Source organism: Sander lucioperca, chromosome 4 (genome assembly GCF_008315115.2).
Source record: "Sander lucioperca isolate FBNREF2018 chromosome 4, SLUC_FBN_1.2, whole genome shotgun sequence".
NCBI classification, from domain to species: domain Eukaryota; kingdom Metazoa; phylum Chordata; class Actinopteri; order Perciformes; family Percidae; genus Sander; species Sander lucioperca.
The window spans coordinates 4378643-4398273 of NC_050176.1; the positions used below are offsets into that span (position 1 = coordinate 4378643).

General features: G+C 41.3%; 1 protein-coding gene across 5 annotated transcripts in view; it reads left to right on the forward strand.

The window, feature by feature from the left end:
* Window positions 1-19631, forward strand: part of rptor (regulatory associated protein of MTOR, complex 1) — a 232561-nt gene that overhangs the window by 10207 nt on the left and 202723 nt on the right. For all 5 annotated transcript variants that reach the window (XM_036000319.1, XM_036000320.1, XM_036000322.1 and 2 more), the window contains exon 3: window positions 19012-19114. In XM_036000319.1, the coding sequence (XP_035856212.1) occupies window positions 19012-19114 (103 nt within the window). The remainder of the gene's footprint in view (window positions 1-19011; window positions 19115-19631) is intronic.

Consider the following 19631-nt stretch of genomic DNA (forward strand, 5'->3'; position numbering starts at 1 on the left):
ACTGTAACATCACCACCGCTGACGCATGCAGCCACTTTCCTGGAACCGATTTCACGTCTGCACGGCCGACATCCAAAGGCCGCAGCTGTGGAAAGTTAGCACTAGCAAGTAAACTAGCAGTTAGGAAATATAGTGTATAGCCTCTTTTACAATGCAATATGTTTTGTTTTAATAATATGGGTTTAAACGGTTAATCATTAGCATCCCTAATTGCTTCCTAGAAACAAAAAAAATGACATGCATTTAGTCAACAGATTGGAGGTTATTTGTTGTTTTAGGCCTATTTTTCATTCTCAGTCTCCCAGAGAACATCAACAACAGAACATGACACCTGTATGTTGATAGCAAACCAACCTGAACCTCGACCTGATGAGATAAGAAGACTGCAGCCCAGGCTTTGACCGTTATTGATCCACCGCTGGTGCACTTATTTTTAGACAGCTCACAAACATCTACTGACGCTGATGCTGACCATGTTTTTGTAACAAAGAAGAGAGAAAAAACAGCCCTGCGCTTCTTTATGCTGGCGTCTGTGGCACAAAGTGTATTTTTTGTAAACAACGATACAATGATAAACACCTGTTGGCTTAATTAGAAATTAGAAGTGGGCAATCGTAGGCTTTTTTTTCCACAGCAGACATTTTGACTTGTCATAGTAGAAAAAAGCGAGGTGTTACTTATAGGGGTGGGGGGAAAAAATCCAAAGATCGTATGTATCGTGATTTTTTTGCAACGTTTTCTTAAAATCAATTCTTTTCCCTAGAATTGGGATTTTTTTTTTTGGGACTGTTTTATTTTTTTTTTACCAATGATTCACCTAAATATTTTCTGTTCATACAGCACCGCCGACGGCGACTACATCATATCCGTTTCCAGCGAAACAGAGCGGAAGCAGAAAATGCAGAAAATCCATGTTATGTTCTTCTTTACAAATGAAATAAATGTCAGACTCACTGACATGTGATGTAGATTCTTCTTCAGTTAGTTGTTAGAAATGTCTCATGATATATCGTCTCTAGTTGAATAATCCACTTTTTTGTTTTTGTTCAAGAAAACCAAAGAAAATCGCAATACTTCTAGAACATCTTATTATCTTTTAGTCTTATCTAGGGTTGGGCATCGTTTTGATTTTAACGATTTTGATTCCAATTCCGATTCTTCCTTTCGAACCCGGTTCTCATCGATTCTCGATTCCGATTCTTTGAGAGGTGGAGTTGAAACTGGTCACATGCTTATTTCACAAATAAGAGGAAAGTTTTATTTTGATCCAATGGTGGTTTGCAGTTTTACAGCTTTTTCAACATAAAATAAAGCCACTCTAGAGAGCTGCTTACTGTGCTCCGTGGCTGCAACACAACAAGAGCCTGGCTGCTACGGAAACCAAAACTTGTGCGTGTTAAATTTGGAACCCATGATCACATTTGAAACCAAATCCTCCAAACGATTCCAATAAAGAAACGATTCCACTGGAATCATACTTTTTTTAAACGATTCCAAGTAGGAATCGGTTCTCGATGGCCAACCCTACACCCCAGCACTTTGACACAGTCACTTTGCTCTTTTTCGACTTTCTTCTTCCATTTGGCATTTCTATGTATGGCTAAAGGTGGAAGTGTAAGTTGGGCTGTAGAATGTGCGTGCACTGAGTTTTATGAATCCGGCCCCCATGGGTTCAAACATTATTTAACTAACAGAACTGCCTCAAAGCTGGATGTAAGGTGACCTACCTTGCATGCACAGAAACCTTTTACTTCAGTCCCTGCCTATTATGCTTTCCAATCCCCTGTGGAGCTGTTAGCTGAATGACGTCAGAGTGAATTGATGCAAAACTTTGTGTCACACCTTCCTAGTCGAACCCTGTAGCCTCAGCCTCTTTTATAAACCCTGCCAGCGTCCTGTCTCCCTCTGATGCCCATTTGTCCCAGCCCGATATCCTGTCAGGCATAGAAATCAAGTCGTCGAGGCTTATTTTTAGGACTGTGTGCGTATGGGAGCTGTTCAGCTTGTTGAGCGTGAAGGACGATCAGAATTGATTTTACTTACCAATAGCAAACAGAAAGGAATTTGTCTTTGTGGCAGTTTTGTGGAGACAGGGAAACATGCAAGAGGACAGTGAAAGGTGCACAGAGAATAGATTAAACGGTAATAATCAGTACCTATGTTTCCATCCACACGTTTCTTATGCAAATTAAGTAATATCGAATGAAAAACGGCTTATGGAAACGGTAAAATATTCTATTGAATTTCCTGAATATCGTCTCAAAGTTTATACGTTCGGTCTCATTGATTTTCTCTCGATCGATACACTGTACGGCTTACGCGATAAACGCTGATGGAAACGTTATTTGCCGAATAAATAATGAATTGCGATAAAGTTTTAGGTGATTTTATGGTTAAACAGACGCACTTGTACAGGTCAGAAGTGGTGAAGACCGCGCGCCCAATGCGCACTACCGGGAGTGCCGACGCAAATGTGCCTCAAGAAACAATACTGCTTTGCGCCGGCTGTTCCATTGATTTCCTATGGGGAGGGCGGTGGCGCCCAACTAGGCGCTGCGCTACCCCTAGCGTCGCGCAGCGCTCGGATTTGCCTCTTTGCGCTGCGCTCAAAGTTCAAATTATTTCAACTTTGACCTAGTTGCTGCTGACCTTTCGAAAGCGCAACCAATGAGATGAGCATGTCGATACCTAGCAACGGGAAAAAGCTTCCTTGCCACCCTTGATGACGAATACCTGCGCTGCGCTCTGCACTTTTCTCTGCGCTCTACCTAGCGGTGCGCTGAGAGCAAATCGCGTATCATGTGTAGGCGGCTTTAAGATGCAACGACCTTCTACTACAGCCTGTAGTACGATTGATGGTCAGCCCTTTCTATTGACAAAATCCCTGCAGCCTTTAGCAGGGGGTCTAATCGCGGGACGTCAGTCCTGTTTATTGTGCCATACACCTGTGACACAAGATGCGCTCTGGAGTTATGCAGCGAGATCTCATGCGTCTTATCCACTCCAGGTAGTTAGCCTATATATACCTTCGCATCATCCTCGTTCGTATGGCATTGCACACGCCGTAAACACACGGTGGTCTTGCTGACCCCAAACGTTTCGCCTACCACTCTGTACTCTGCGCATGTAGCCAGTTTGTAGAACGCTGTCGTAATACGCTTCTCGATTGGAACCGTAGGGCCATAGCTTATCTGGGTCAAGGGACGGGGCCAATAAAATTACACAACAGGTCAAATCCGAAACTGCTTCAACCAAAGGGTTTCCGTTAAGTGTCTCTAAACTACGATCTTCCAGAACAGTTTGAAGCGCTCTCGTTCCCACACCACAGGCCGCCTCCGTTGTCGTTGGGCATTTACTTGCATCTGCATCATCATAGCAATGTGTTGATAGCGTCGTTGTTTTCTTATTATAGCTTGATATGGCGCTATCAGCTGGCACATAAGCACTATTACCACTTGTGCAATATGTATCATTTGTAGGTTGATGGCGCGATCCATTTTGTCTGGCAAAACTTTGTTTGCAAATGTCAGCTTGAATGTTGTGCGATTCAGTGCGAAAATGTATGGAAACGCCTTAAAATTTCGCAAATCAATTCGATATACCAATTTGACCGCAAAACGGAATGTCTTGCGACGTCATTACGCACAGGTGTTTACTCGCTTTAAAGCCGCTGGATGGAAACACACTTTCACCAGCTTTATTCGCTTGAATTCTTTTACCGAACTTCAGATAATTCGATTGAAGTGGATGTGAAGGTGGTGTTTCCCAAAGCCCAACATGACTTCCTCAAAATGTCTGGTTTAGTCCACAATTTAAAGATATTCAGTTAACTGTCACAGAGGAGTAAAGTAAACATATTTACATTTAAGAAGCTGGAATCAGAGAACTTTATTTAAATTTGTTTATAATATATATATATATATATTTTTAATTACATTTCATAAGAAATCCCAGATGAAAGTTAATTCTGCAGTTATGCACAGCTTTTTATGCCCAGCCAACCACCACCCTCCACGCCATGGCGCAGTGATGCTCAAAGCAAATACACAAAAAAGGATATATATATATATATATATACACACACACACACACACACATATACACATGCGTATACTAATACATACCATACACTTAGTCATACCTGCACATACAGTACATGTAACAATAAGTAAGAGAATTATTTAAACTGATAAATCGATTTACCAAACTGGTTGGCAATTCATTTCATAGTTGCCAACTAATCGATTAATCCTTGCGGCTCTGCTTTGATCTAATTAGAACTGCAGTATGCTAGCATCCATGCCGTAGGGTTGCTGACCTCTCCAGTGCTCCTGCCTTTAATTAAGAGTCCTGTTAAGACCTGAGAGCAGGCTAATTAATGGTTCCTAAAATACAAAGATTCAGTTTGTTCAGTGAACACACACTGAAGACACTCAGCAATCATCATGGGAGATAAATGTCAGCTCAAAACAAAGAACAGAGAAAAGCACTGTGGCAAATTAAAATTTATCTCACAAAAAAATTGCCAAGAAAAATTGATATCTCAGATATAGTCTAAACAGTATTTATTAATAATTTAATACAGGTTTCCTGTGGGATTTTAAAAGTATCTTGGTCTTAAATAAAATTTTATATTTTACATTTTTTGTCCTTTTTGTAGGATTAAATAAATGCCGTAAGGTCATAAATAAATATTGTGTGTTATTCATTTAATGTTATTAGAGGACAAAAACACCTCACAAAAATATTTCATTAAATTCAGCTAAGGATACTTGGTAAACACTTCTTTTCACTGGCCCGCTTGAAATAGGTGTGGTTCGGTTTGACTCAGGCACGGTACGCATCAGTAATGTAATCGCTAAACGTGCCTGGGTCTGGTTCTCACCTTACAGATGAATAGCAATTGTACTCGGCGAGTCCCGCAATGTAATGGCGTAAGTGTGCTCCGGCCCTGAATGTTTCATTGCAGTGTGAGTGCAGGCCAGTGGGGGAGTGGGGAGGAGGAGCAATCGTGCTCGGGCACGGTTCAAGGCAACTGGGCCAAGTGCGAGTACGCCCTAAGGTTGACCACGTCCTCCATGATATTACGTTTCAGTATTTCTCATCAGTGGCCGAGTTGTTGCCTTTTTCTTCCCAGATGCCCACAGCACTGTTGTACTGTCGTTAACACAGTGACAGCACATTGTTGTTAAGACACTTAGTTACAGCAGAATGTTGAATTGTCAAAGCCGTTTGTTGCTGTGGCAAAATGGCCCACGGGTGTTTGTATTTCCTGAGATTTTAAAATTGTGTTAATGTGTCATTTTATTTAGGCTACGTTTAACTTCCCTTTGGACTTACAAATGGCTCAAGGAAGTCTAGTTTTGGTCTTTTTAAATTTTTAGGACGACTGGGATTTTAACGCTGTTTTAAATATTGAACATAAATCGTCTTATGAGTCATTATCAGGTGGACATCATACTTGATTTTCAGAGTCGGAGATTCCCTTCAGTTTCTCTCATTTCTCTCCCTGCTGGTTTTCACACATTTGTTGCCTGCTGGTTTGTTTTTTGATTCAGGAATAATGAAATCAATAAGCCAATCAATATCCAAGCCCATTGTCATAATGTGGAAATGAGACAGGTGGTCTGTGCCGCTTTATTGTCTATCATTAGTTGAATTCAATCAATGTACACAGTTCATTAGGCAGCATATAGACTTTCAGCCACAGAGGCATGAAAACAAAATGTATCTGCAAGCGACTCAAAATAATTACACGCTAGTGATTTTATATCGGTGTTGAATTATGGCAACCGTTGTTAAACCAAGAGCTCCAGATTAAAGCTCCCACCCTGCTGAAGTCCTTGAGCAGGACACTGGAGAAACACTGGCCTTGACCTGACCGCTTGCCTCCATGTGTGAAAAGAGACGGCTCAATGTGTTCATGTGCTTTTTTTTTGGGATTTCTGGATTTCCGAGAATTTTATTTATCCTTGAAAGAAACGCATGGTTTTATCGAGGCCATTAGTTGCATGGAAATGACTCGGTTTGTATCATCTTTCACTTCCTCTTTGAGTCAGCGTAACTAGGGGAAGAATAATGCTGATGGGTTTTTATTGGGAATAAAGATGAATGTATGGTAACACTCTTGTGTACCATTAGAGAAGGATGTGGAGACTTTGTAAGTAGGCCTATAACAGTCACACATTTAGCTGTAACAATATAATTGTCTTTCAGTCTGATTTTTTTTATTTATTATTATTTAGTACTTTTTCAAGCAAATTAAAATTTGAATGAATCCCAGGATACATCTTTTGTTTATATATAATATATATAACACAAGTACACAGCCTGGGAAGTAAACCACGCCTCTTTATTACTGCGTGTTAATCACTGCTCATGCACATGCATTCATTCTCCCTTGTGGGGGGAGGGGCTTAGAGACCGTTTTGGGCTTTAGCAGAAAGGGGGGAGGGACTGAGAAGTTGTCGATGTTCACATTTTTTGGCTAAGTCCTGGATCTTCACAATCCTACCTACAGCACCTTTAAATCAGGGTAGTGATGGTGGACAAAAAAAGGTTATTTAATCAGCTGGTTTGTCGGGCAGATTTCAGGCCAGAAACACGAGCAATCAGTTGTTCAGTTTTCAATTTCTCTGGCTTGAGGCAGGACTCTATTGTACGCATTTGGAATGGCTGTTTTGGAGATGGAGGTTTTGCTAGGCAGCTCGTATTGGCCATCAAAAGAGTATAGCTTTAAAGTCCTTAAATGTTGCTCCACTATATTGAATGGCCGCATCTCTCTTGCGATGTACTGTAAACGTGACTCTTTGTGTCTTTATTTTTCTCTGGTTCGTAGGAAGTGTGTTAAATACTCATCGCAGTCAAATTACTTGGATCACAATCTCATGCTTTTATTATATGCATTCTGTATGGACTGTGTACATTGTTTTCAAATGTTTTTGAACATTTTTTTTATTTATTTTTTCCTTTTTGAAATACAATTCTATTTTGTCATGGCTAAGGGGAACAGAACTGGCACATAAGTTTGTCACTATTAATCCATCATTCATTTCCTCCCACGTCGTTGTTAGATTTGATGAGAAAAGTGCAAAGTTGCCTCGAGCACAGGGAAGATGTTTTAGAGCATCTTAAACATCTTTGACAGAGCAATTACAGTGGACGTTTTGCTAATTCGCAAAGGTTTTTGGAGATGTCTATATGTGTTTAAATGTGTGTAACGGTGTGGGAAAGGAGTAGGGTGCTGCCCGAAAAGTAGTTGTCCCTCCTTGTATAAATAAATGTTAAAATGCTTGTGCAGACAGACAGCAAATAGTATGTATACAGTATGTCTATAGCTTTAGTGCCTACTTGAACACTAACATTTTCAGTAAGTCACGCGCATCCTTTAGTGTTTTCTCGTGGAAACTTGACAGCAGTATGCAGGCTCTTCTTTCTTTTCCCTCACATCTGCAAACATGCACGGGAGTCTTTGCTTGACAATTTTGTTGCTTTTTGAAATGGACAATGCAACAATCTTTACGTAGCGATTGGTCAAGTGTGCGGACCAATCGGCAGAAGTGAGAACAGTAGGCAGGGTTTGAACTTCTCTCTCAAGCTCTCTTTCTTTCATTCTTCACACAACTACTTCTTGCTTTTGCACAACACTTTGAATGATTTTGGGAGGGACTTTTCTGTAAATATCCTCATTTGTACCATTCATTGTGTTTATTACAAAGACACACACAAGTGACACAGAAATACTTGGAGAACGATTGGGGAGGAAGTGTGATGCAGCCATGAGGAGGATATGATGGCCAACTTTGTGGCCATTTGTTTCAAGCTTAATAAAACTCCTCCTGATGACTCATGGACTTGCATATATCTTGTATGGCAAAAAATATGTTTTTTAGAAATCCAACAAACATTCTATGTGTTTCAGGAGTAGTCTTTTCTGGGCTTTCAGATTTGGCTGGGCAGTATATATTGATATTATATCCATATCGAAATCAGGATATGAGACTAGATATCGTCTTAGATTTTGGATATCGTAATATGGCATAAGTGTTGTCTTTTCATGGTTTTAAAGGCTGCAGTACAGTACTGGCATGTCATTTTCTGAACTTAGCAGACTGTTCTAGCTGTTCTATTATTTGCCTTTAACCACTTGGCCATTATATCCACATTACTGATGATTATTTGTCAAAAATCTCATTGTGTAAATATTTTATGAACCCTGCAGTCACGGTATTTGGTCAGGAATATCGTGATTGTAGCTCCCTTTCTTTCTTTGTTCTCTCTTTCCAATGCCCTTGACCCAAGAAAACCAGCCCTGCACGCACACACACACACACACACACACACACACACACACACACACACACACACACACACACACACACACACACACACACCCAGGAGTATTACAATAAGATAGCCTAAGCTAAACATTATGCCCCCATCTTTGATCTTTTGTGTGCTGTTTGTTTGTTTGGTTTAGTCTAGTTTACACCTTTTGTCATGTACATGTTTTCATGTTAAGAATAATAATAATACATTTTATTTATGAGCGCCTTTCATAGCACTCAAGGACACCTTACAGTTAAAACAAGCAAAAATACAGTTAAAAAGGCAAATATAATTAAAACAAACACATTTAAAAGATTGAGATAGAAAATTTAAAGAGCGCAATCTATCCATGAATTTGATGGCGAGTGGAGTTATGTGGGGTAGGCCTTTCGGAAACGGTGGGTTTTGAGGGAGGTTTTAAAGGTAGGTAGAGACTCTATGGTACGGATGGATAGTGGGAGGGAGTTCCAAAGGCGAGGGGTAGACTGGCTGAAGGCTCTGAACCCCATTGTGGACAGGCGGGCAGAAGGAGTGGAAAGCAGTGAGGAAGAGGAGGATCGGCGAGTTCGGGATGGAGTGTAAGGCTGAAGAAGTTCAGAAAGGTATGGAGGAGCAAGATTATGGAGGGCTTTGAAGGTGAGGAGAAGAATCTTAAAGTCAATATGGTATTAGACAGGGAGCCAGTGGTTCTGGTGATAATACGGGCAGCTGAGTTTTGGACCAGTTGGAGTTTATGGATGCACTTGTATTGCACTATAAGCAAATAATAATAATCATTTTAAAAAAAGAATATCGTGATATTTGATTTTCTCCATATGGCCCAGCCCTACTTTTACCTGAAGCGTCCAGTATCTGACCTGTTGCTGCTAACTATGGCTCGCCCTGAGCAGATCGATGCTCTCCACCATTTTAATAACCTTCATTTAACAAATGGAATAATCAGTGGCCATTGATCCGCGCAGTGAGCGATGCTAGGGGGATTTATTGGGATTCTTAAAAGTGTGCAGAGGGAAAAGGCTGGAAAGTCCCCTGGAGTCCCGTGCAGTTATTAATGAGAGGAGGATGGTGACCAACTACTGTATATGCACAGGCCCAAACTGGAAGGCATGGACACACGGACACACACACACACACACACACACACACACACACACGCTCACATGCACACGTCTCCCTCCCTGTCCCCCGTCTGTCTCATTATCTCTTCAGTTCCATGACTTTTCCATCAAGTGTTGTTAAAGTACATAGTCATTTACTCTCTTTTCTCTCCTCCTCTGCCTTCTTCTTTCATTGAATATTGGAAATCCATTCGGCCCAGCATACCTGTTGTAAAATCAAATTTTGTTTAGGCTTTCCTCTCAGATTAACCCTAACAGTCCAATTAACATCCTCTATTTGATAAAGAGACGCTTGTTATCGGCCAAAATGTGTTTTGTTCGCAGTGGGAACCCTCACTTCTACTCTCGTCTTATCCCTGTCTTTTGATTATTCTAGGGCGGCAATTAATGACTTCATTGTTGATTAATAGATCAATTATTTTTTATTATTATTTTTCCTAAGTTGTCAAAAATAGTCAAACATCTTCAGGTATCAAAGTATTCAGTTAACAAAACAGCAGATCTTTACATTTAAAAAAAGCTAGAGCCAGAGCATGTTTAAAATTTTTGCTTGACAAATTCCTAAATGATTAGACTAAGCGATCGTTCTCAATTCATTCTTTTGTCAATCTACTAATCAGTTTCCTTTTTCTTTCCTTAATTTCCTTTCAGATAACTTAAATAAAATGGTAGAGAATATACAGTAGACCTGCAATTAACGCTCTCGCAAGCAGACTTAGTTCAGTTCAGTTAATTTCATTAATCTGACTGAAGAGATTATGCACTGTATAATGTTGTTTCCACAGTTTCAAATTCATTGGCTTGGGATTTGTGAAAGGGTGTGCTAATTAGTTAGTGGGAAGGAGAAAGGAATGACTGCACGTCACACAGTTCAAAGGGTTTAAAAAGGTGGCAGATGAATTAGAGATGTGCCGATACCAGTATCGGTATCGGTGTCGCCTCCGATACTGCCTAAAATGCTGGTATCGGTATCGGGAAGTACTGGAGTTTATGCACCGATCCGATACCACGTAATAAAGCCCTAAAGAAAATCTACGTTAAAGTAGTTTATTTATGTTCTTTTTCCGTTATAACTGACTGTCAAACTGGATAATAAAAGAAAGTTCTGTGGCGTTCATTGTTTGTGTTTGTTCATGTTTCACAAAGAGTTTAACCTGAGCCAGACCGACAACAAAGATAGAAATCATATCACATCCATACAGGGATAGTAGTATACAGTTGTTAAAACATAATAAAATATACGACACACTGGTATCGGATCAGTACTCGGTATCGGCCGAAACGCAAGTTCAGGTACCGGAATTGGTATCGGGAACCAAAAAATGGTATCGGACCATCTCTAAGATGAATATAGAACATCTTAACTGTGAGTTGAAATGATAACACTAGTGTGTGTATCTGCTCCACACTAATTGATTTTGAAAATTTGAGCCGATAAATTTCATTCTTGATCTTGGAAATAGCAGTTTAAAAATTGAAGCTTTTTTATTTTTTATTTTATTTTTACTAAAGGTCCACTTACTAGCTTTATTCCGGAGCTTTCAATTGCATCTCATGGTCTTCATAGATGGATGGGTTTTGACAGCTCATTTGTCGTGGCGGTCATGCTTGGATCACATGAAAATGACTGAGTAAATGCCAACAGCTGATTAAGACCGTTTAAAAGCTCCAGAAAAAGCCGGTAAGTGGACCTTGAGATTATTTGGTTTACATTGGTTCAGTGCTGCCTGCTTTCATTAATGTGTATTTGACCGTAATGGGAACAACACACAGCCATATGAACAAGGTCTAAGGTCTGACAGTTTTCCCCCAGGGTAGGAACTAATTCATTGCTGTAAGCCATGCCCATTGTTATTTCCTGCCCAACAGATTTACCAGCATTTTTCAAACCTGGTTGATAAATGAACTACTTGTTTTTGTGTTTTTCAGTGTGCGTGAGGTAATTTGTGGAATAAACAAACAGATAAATCAATGACGAATAATGTGGACCGTCACACTCAAATGCCACGTTGCACCGCGGTGATTCGCTGGGCCATTCTCTCTCATTCATCTGTGTTATTCTCATGCAAATAAATATCAAATGAATTATAAATTGCTTGCGTTTGATGCTGCATGGAAACAAATCTCATCTGGGCTGTTTATGTTAGGATGTTAATTGTCCCGCCATCTTGAGCCACTTTTTTTTTAAGATTATGTTTTTGGGGTTTTCCCTTTTATTTGAAAGTGACAGTGGATGGATAGGAAAGATGGGAGAGAGATGGGGGATGACACGCAGCAAAGGGCCGCAGGTTGGACTCGAACCCATGCCGCTGCAGAGGACTCAGCCTAGATGGGGCGCACGGTCGCACGGTCTTAGGCCGGTTACACACTGGCTGCGTGGCGTGTCTGTTGCGTGTCAGCTGCGTGGATTTTTCTATGTCTTTACACACCAGAAACGTGTCTGACGCGGCGCTTTCTGCTGCTAGCCTTGTCTGTACACATGTATGTTTCCCATTGATAAAATGAAATACCATGTTAGACATAAATATAGACTGATTTGATTACAGCAAAGACCACGTCGGCAGTATTGATGGCAAAATAGGTTACAGAATATTTCATTCTGTATTGACAGGTGCAATATTAGAAAATCATTTTTTTTTTTATTACATTTATATCTGCATTTATATCAAAACCTAGATACTTTCAAACATTAACATGTCATTTATGAATGTGTATTCGTGTCAAAATGACATATAAACATCTTATCCTATTCTATTTTGCCTGGGAACGTTTCCAACACGCTTGCGTGTCGCGTGAAAAATAGGCGTCGGTTCTATTTCTAGCATGCACGTGTTTTCGGCGCGGCTCGAGCCGCGTCTGAGACGTGCATATCACGCAGGCAGTGTGTGATCTCTAACCTGTTAACGTGGGAGCCGAAATAAAAACGGACACGCCACACAGCTGACACGCTCGCGCGACGCATCCATTGCGTAACCGGCCTTACTGGGTGAGCTAGAGGCCGCCACCATCTTGAGCCACTTAATTGTTATCATGCTCAACATCAAAATGATACTACTGTGGTGCCGTAAGTGTAGTCCCCCCCCTATTCCAGCAACACTGCCCACACATCAGACCTTATGTAAAACACCTTGGAGTAATATTTGACAAAACTCTGAAATTTAAAAGGTTGTCAATTCTAGCTTCTTACATCTCAGAATTAAATCCAAGATCAGGACTTTCTTATCCCCTAAAGATTTAGAAAAAGGCACCCATGCTCTAACATCCTCAAAACTCGATTCTTGCAACTCCCTATATTTTGGTATCAACCAGGCCTCTATTACATCTGGCACAGAATGCTGTGGTCATACTCCTATGCAAATGTAAAAACATATTACGCCTGCAGTAGTATGTTTTCATTGGCTCACCTTTCCGAATCAAATTCCTTACAAGATTCTTCCGTTTGTGTTTAAAGCCCTGCATGGTCACACCCTAAGCCATATTACAGAACTTGTATATGTATGTTATTCACCTAAATATTTTCTGTTACTACGCTACCACCGACGGCGACTACATCATTTCCGTTTCCAGCAAAACAGACCGACAGCAGAAAATCCATGTTATGTTCTTTTTTACAAATGAAAAATATGTCAGACTGACTGACGGAGAGGTGATGTGCGTTCTTCTTAGAAAACAATTCGTTTTTAAGAAATGAGTCATGATATATTGATCTCTAGAAATGTATTATTCATCTTTGGTTTTGTATAGAAGGAAAAGAAAATCCCACTACCCAATACTATCGAATCGCAGTAAATGAAAATTGCAATACATACAGAATCAGCACCCATGTATCGCAAAAAAATCAAATTGGGACAAAAGCATATATATATATATATATATATATACACACACAGTATTTTGTGAAATAAATTTTGACTTGAAATTTGAAATGATAGTTTACAAAACTCTAGAGAGTTAACAGTTTTGTTTTACATTTACCTGCCTAACAGTAACATCTTCTCTCTTTTTCTGGTCTTTGCATGAACACTTCTCTGAGTGAGCTGTCATTTCAGCTGTTGTATTTTAAAGGGCAACCGTGCACTGGTTCTTCCCACTTGAGTCTGTGTCTTTGTAGTATCTTTTTTTTTTTTATATAAAAGATGTATTTTCCCAGGATATTGGTGTAGATATTTTGCAGCCCCTGCAGAGCTTATAGAGAACAGGCACACTTACATTCACAATGTCTATTTATTCAAATGACATACACTTGTGTATTGTGTAAGGAGATCACACTTCTGCTTTGAGCTAACATGGAATAAATTCCTTGCAAAAAGTCAGTGGATCTGACTACCTCACACCTTTCTTTAACAGGTGAGATGGAGAAATGTGATGGTTAGGACAAGATAATAGAAAACAAATAAATATACTATCAAGTGGTTTGCCTTTTAAACAGCTTGAGTCTTCATTGGATCTTCTGTCACTGAAGACCTAAACTGTGTCTCGGGAGATTAGAACATTCTTGGAAGGAAAGCCTCCAGTTCTTTGAAGGATGCAGGAAGTGAAAATCCTTACAGTAGGTCCCATGACACCTCACTGAGTTTTAGATGTGGTGACTGGGGAGGCCATTTTTGGCTTTTAACCTTTTTCAAGTGTTCACGAAACAACTCTTGAGCCATCATTGGATTTAAAAACAAATACCAATACAGATCCACAAGTTGGCAACAGACAAATGTGTATCTGAGGCATCCTCAGGCTTTGCCTTGATGTGAAGTTGAAGCGACTTATATGGCCATAAAATATATTTTTATATTGCTCATTGGTGCAGATTACTAGCCTGGCTCCGCCCTCCTACGTACAATTTTCATTTCCCTTCAGTACTACGTCTGGGTTTGCGGTATAGTCTTGGGTTTTCTCCGGCCAAATTTTTGGTGGTCCAATCAGCGAAAAGAGGGAGTGGCTGAGAACGATGATGTTGAGGCTGTGCGCTAGAGTTGTAGTTCCGTAATGGCGGCGGAGAAAGATGCGAGCGAAGCCATTCGGTCCGTCGTGGCAACGCTGCCGAATATCCAGAAGTTAAAGCCCGAGCAAGAACAATCTTTGCTGAGTTGTGTTGGTGGCCATGATGTTGTGGCCCTCCTCCTCACGGGGTTCGGGAAAAGTTTGATTTTCCAGCCCGCTCCGTTAGTGGTGAAGGAGTTGGCTAAGGCTAACGCTAGCGATGCTAAGCCGACGTCACGACCAAACGTTAGCGATTGGTTATGGCAGATCCAGAGTGGCTCTGGGCAGATCCAATAGTTTTAAACTTCCAGAGTACCCGCCTTCAAGGAATTAACACTTGTCAATGGAGAGTGGCCAGACCTCGTGTCCCCCTCCGGATAGATTGCAATAACTTTGGTGATCCGCTGACTTTTCATCCAGCGCCAACATCAGCTCAAATCTTTCTATTTGGTCAATACTGTACTGCACTCTATGTTCAGTGCTAATTCTCAAAGGTTAGCATGCGGACATTAGCAATTAGCTCAAAGCAATGCTGTGCCTAAGTACAGCCTCACAGAGCCGCTGTAGAGTGTTGTTCGGGAATATCACGCTACTGTAAGCAGTGTAAGTTCTGTGAAGGAACTGTCACCTTCATTTCATTTTCACAGTAACCGGGGTAGTGTGTGGATATAGTTTTGTACCCAAGCATTAAACTTGTGCAGTTCCCATTCATTAGAATTTGTTCATGGCATTACCATGCAGGTTGGTAAAGGGCGAGAGGTGAGGAGGTCAGGTGAAAATGAATGAAGCGAGTGTGCCCTTGTGTGTGTGCGGATGCATGTGCATGTCTACTCTTGTCCTGCTGAGTCCCAGTAGCACACTGACCTTTTACTGTGTCGGTGGGAAAGCAGAGGGCACCTTAATTACCCTTTACAACAACAGCGCTCCTAGCCTTGCTCAGCCATGGGCTGGTCACATAACCCACCGTACACACACACACACACACACACACACATGTGCTCTATAGCTCCACATTACACAAAGGGACAGTATCTAACACTACCTGTGAAAGGTCACTTGGTGATCTGCATTGACCAACATGGCAGTGTTGTACGTGTCCAAACTGTGTGTATACAGTTGTTGTCATTTCTAAACCCCATTATTGAGATCATCCAGCCTTGACTAATAGACAGGGAATGTATCAGATTGAATTTTCAGCCATGTTCGCAGCGTGGCTCTAGCAATGTGGGTCAGTCAACCATTTGGTTCAGACTAAAATATATCTCGATAACTATTAGATGGATTGACTTCGACATTTCTATAGACATTGAGTACGTTTTCGGGCACACTAATGTTCCACTATTATTCTGAATATGATAAACAGCATATTCCGTTTGGATATTCCAAATAAAGCCTTTTTCAGAATTATGCATTTTCCGATTCAGACGCTGGATATTCCGGTTATTCAGGGTTTAAGAAGCATTCTTTGGACATGTATACTAGAGGATGGATACTCGAACCGAGCCCGTCTGGACCCGGCGGTACCCGACGGGCCGTGCCGGGTTCGGACAGATATTTAGAAATGATGTTCGGGTTGGGGTCGGGCTCGGTCACATCAGCGCGATAAGGCATTGAACATTTTAAATTTAAAAAAGCTTATTATGTAGGTGCGCGCCTGTGTTAACGTGCGCTTGTTGCCCCGTGTGCACTGATGCGCTCATCTGTTGACATTTCCGAATGCCTTCCTACAGTTGCTTAATAAAAGCGGGCTTTCCACACAAACAAACATACATGTGTCATTAGTATGAGAGAAAAAAAACAAAAACAGATTTTAACTGTGTCTGGCTCGGGTCGGGCTCGGACATAAATATCTTAATACCTGTCGGGCTCGGGCAGGGTTCGGTTACTGCTCTGTCGGACGTGGGCCGGGCTCGGACAGAAAAATGCGGCCCGATCCGCCCTCTAATGTATACATCACATTCAGAATATGTGTATCAATCAGGGTTTTTACCGCAGTTTGTGACAGTTTACGGCCTGTTTACGGCTTACGGTCAGCTCTGTGCGTTGCTATGGGTATTGCACACAAACCAACCAGCCAACAATTTGAAAGGCTGCCCAGTAGAAAAGAAGGAAAAAAAATCCTATTTTGCACAGCTGCATGTTAACGGGGATATTAGTGAAATATTCACTTTCATTAGCCCTGTAAACAGTTTAGTCGGAATTGAGTCTTTTTCTGAATACGGGCAAAAACGGGAATATTATGTGCATGTAAACGTTAGGGGTGGAACGGTACACAGAAGTCACGGTTCGGTTCATACCTCGGTTCAGACATCACGGTTCGCTTCAATACAATGGAGGGAAAAGCATAACAAAAATGCAGAAGGCAAATTTCTTTTATTGTGCATGTCTCAGGCTGTACCACCTAGTGTCATACAGTCTCTCCCCTGAGCTAGCTGCAACAGCCTTTAGTGTGTAAAGTAAGATGTAAACAGTAAACAGAGTACCCCACATCATCTCCAGACTCCATCTGGAACTTGTAAACAAAATAAGACAATCAGCTATAAAACTGGAAATACAGCATCTCTTATTTATGAAAGTGCAAATTACATATATAAACAACAATAATAACAACAACAAATATGTGGATGGAATGGCATGTTGTAACGAGGTTCGAGCACATGCAGCAAATACTTGAAGCCCTATTTGTATTTGTATCTAAAGGCTGGTTAAGCACTGTAGGGAGGAGAAGTTGGACAGTTTTCTTTTGTCTCGTTCCAGCGATTGGTACAGCTGGGTGATGGCGTCGGATATGCGTTAGCATGTTAGATGTATTTCCACTTATATACCCAACAACTGCTGAACAACGCCGACACACAGTCCTCGTCTTATCCACCACTCTCTCGCCTGTACTACTGTAACTGACCCGAAGACCGAAGTTTTTGAGGTCGGGAGTGCATGACACGGGAGGCTCCAGTCTTCATCCATACAGTCTCGAAGTTTTCCCAAACTTGCGATCTTAAAGAGGCCGGCGGGTCCTCTAACTCTTGTGGGTCGCCACCACTCGCCATACTCGTCCTTTAGTGCTGCTATCTCTGACTCACTCACTGGACCGTCGACCTGCAAAAAACTGCATGTAGGCGGAGCTCGGCTAGCTTCAGAGCTAAGGCGGGGCTACAGATTAGGTGTCCCTAGAACCCGCGTATCTAACAGTAGTTCCGCATTACATTAGTTCCGCATTACATTAATTAATTTGCACGCAAGTTTTATTTATTTTTATACCATGTATTCTCCGTGTAACTGTACCGAACCGAGACGCCTGTACCGTTTCGGTTCAATACGAATACATGTACCATTCCACCCCTAGTAAATGTAGTCACTGATAATCCCACAAGGATAATTTTTAGCAGCTTCGGTGAGCCCCTGATTTTACCTCTAACGCCATCAAGAGGACAAAGGTTTCACTTTTCCTGTTAAATATCTCAGTGTCCACTGTATGTACTAGCCCCGAATTCTGCTGTTGTGATGATTTGAAGAGACGTGATGGACGCTATACATGGCCACAGCCATGCTTAACGAAAGCACTCTGGCACCGTTGGAGAACCTCACTGTTACAACTATTTCTTTTGAGGGGCATAAGGCCACACGGAGGAGGCAATGCGGCTATGGCCATTATAGCCGCTGTGAAATTCCTGCCCGGTTAGTGCGTGCGTGCGTGTCCCTTGGATAAATGGTTGTTCTGTTTTAGATGGCCTGTTTTTCTTTCCACTCACTTCCTGCCCCAATGGTCTTCTGTCATGGGTCGTTACCTTGCCTGGTTTCATTCTGTTATGATTCTACCTTCCTATTTAGTTATCTTTAGACGGGCCTTTGGTGTGATCTGCACCTTTTTGCCTTAGATTCATACAATACACAGATTAATGCCTTGAACCTGTTTGGGGTAGTCAATATATCGATATATGAGACTAGATATCGTCTTAAATCTTGAATATCGTAATATAACAAGTGTTGTCTTTTCCTGGTTTTAAAGGCTGCATTACAGTAAAGTGATGTCATTTTCTGAACTTACCCGGCTGTTCTAGCTGTTCTATTATTTGCCTTTATCCACTTGGTCATTATATCCACATTACTGATGATTATTTATTAAAAATCTCATTGTGTAAATATTTTGTGAAAGCCAACCAAATAGTCGCCCTACAATATCGCCGCAATATCGACATTGAGGTATTTGGTCAAAAATATGGTTGATTTTCTCCATATGGCCCAGCTCTACAACCTGTCCTGCACAGTGACGAACCTTTGAGACTGCAGCTTAGGTTCCTTGATGGAGTGACGCTGTCCTCAGTGTTAGACATGATGGAATCCCTGGACCAGATTGGGAATATGTGTGGAAGGAAGGAGAATAACTCCTTTGATTGTAGAGTGTCCTCTGGCGAGCTTCAGCGCTCCACTGGCCTGCAGCAGCAGAATGTGGTTTACTGAATACAGGCATGTGTGCATGGGTGAAGATTTAATGTGGCTTTGAAAAGTATTACGAATGAACCCACTAGTCTGTTTAGATTTCAGCATTGAGGAGTGATGTGAGGTTAATCCTGTGTTCTGTCTTCTCCCCCAGATGAAGACCGTGAGTGTAGCCCTGGTGTTGTGTCTCAACGTGGGAGTGGACCCTCCTGATGTGGTCAAGACCTCCCCCTGCGCCCGACTGGAGTGCTGGATAGGTGAATACACACACACACACACACACACACACACACACACACACACACACACACACACACACACACACACACACACACACACACACACACACACACACACCCAAATGCAAAATGGACAAGCACTCAAACGCAACAAAAAATGTGAGAAATTATAGAGTGGGTTCTTCTTAAATATGATTTGTATTATGAACTGTGCTGCCCCTGCTGCTGAGTGTTATATTGCGTGACAGATGCAAATAGTTAATATGGCAAATGCACAAACTCACTTTACACAATTGGGGTTAAAAACGGCACCCATTTTTCTGAACATAGAGATATCATCCTCATAGTGATTGTGGTATCTCTGATCTGAATCATTTAAATAAGATATTCCTTCCTACTTCTTGTCTAATAATCATCCCATTTTGACAGATTCTTCTGCATCAATTGTAATACAGTGATTGTGTTGTGTTCATCCATGTTTACAGTGCAACCAGCGATCTGCATGACTTCCCATGATGCAAATTTGCCAGACTGT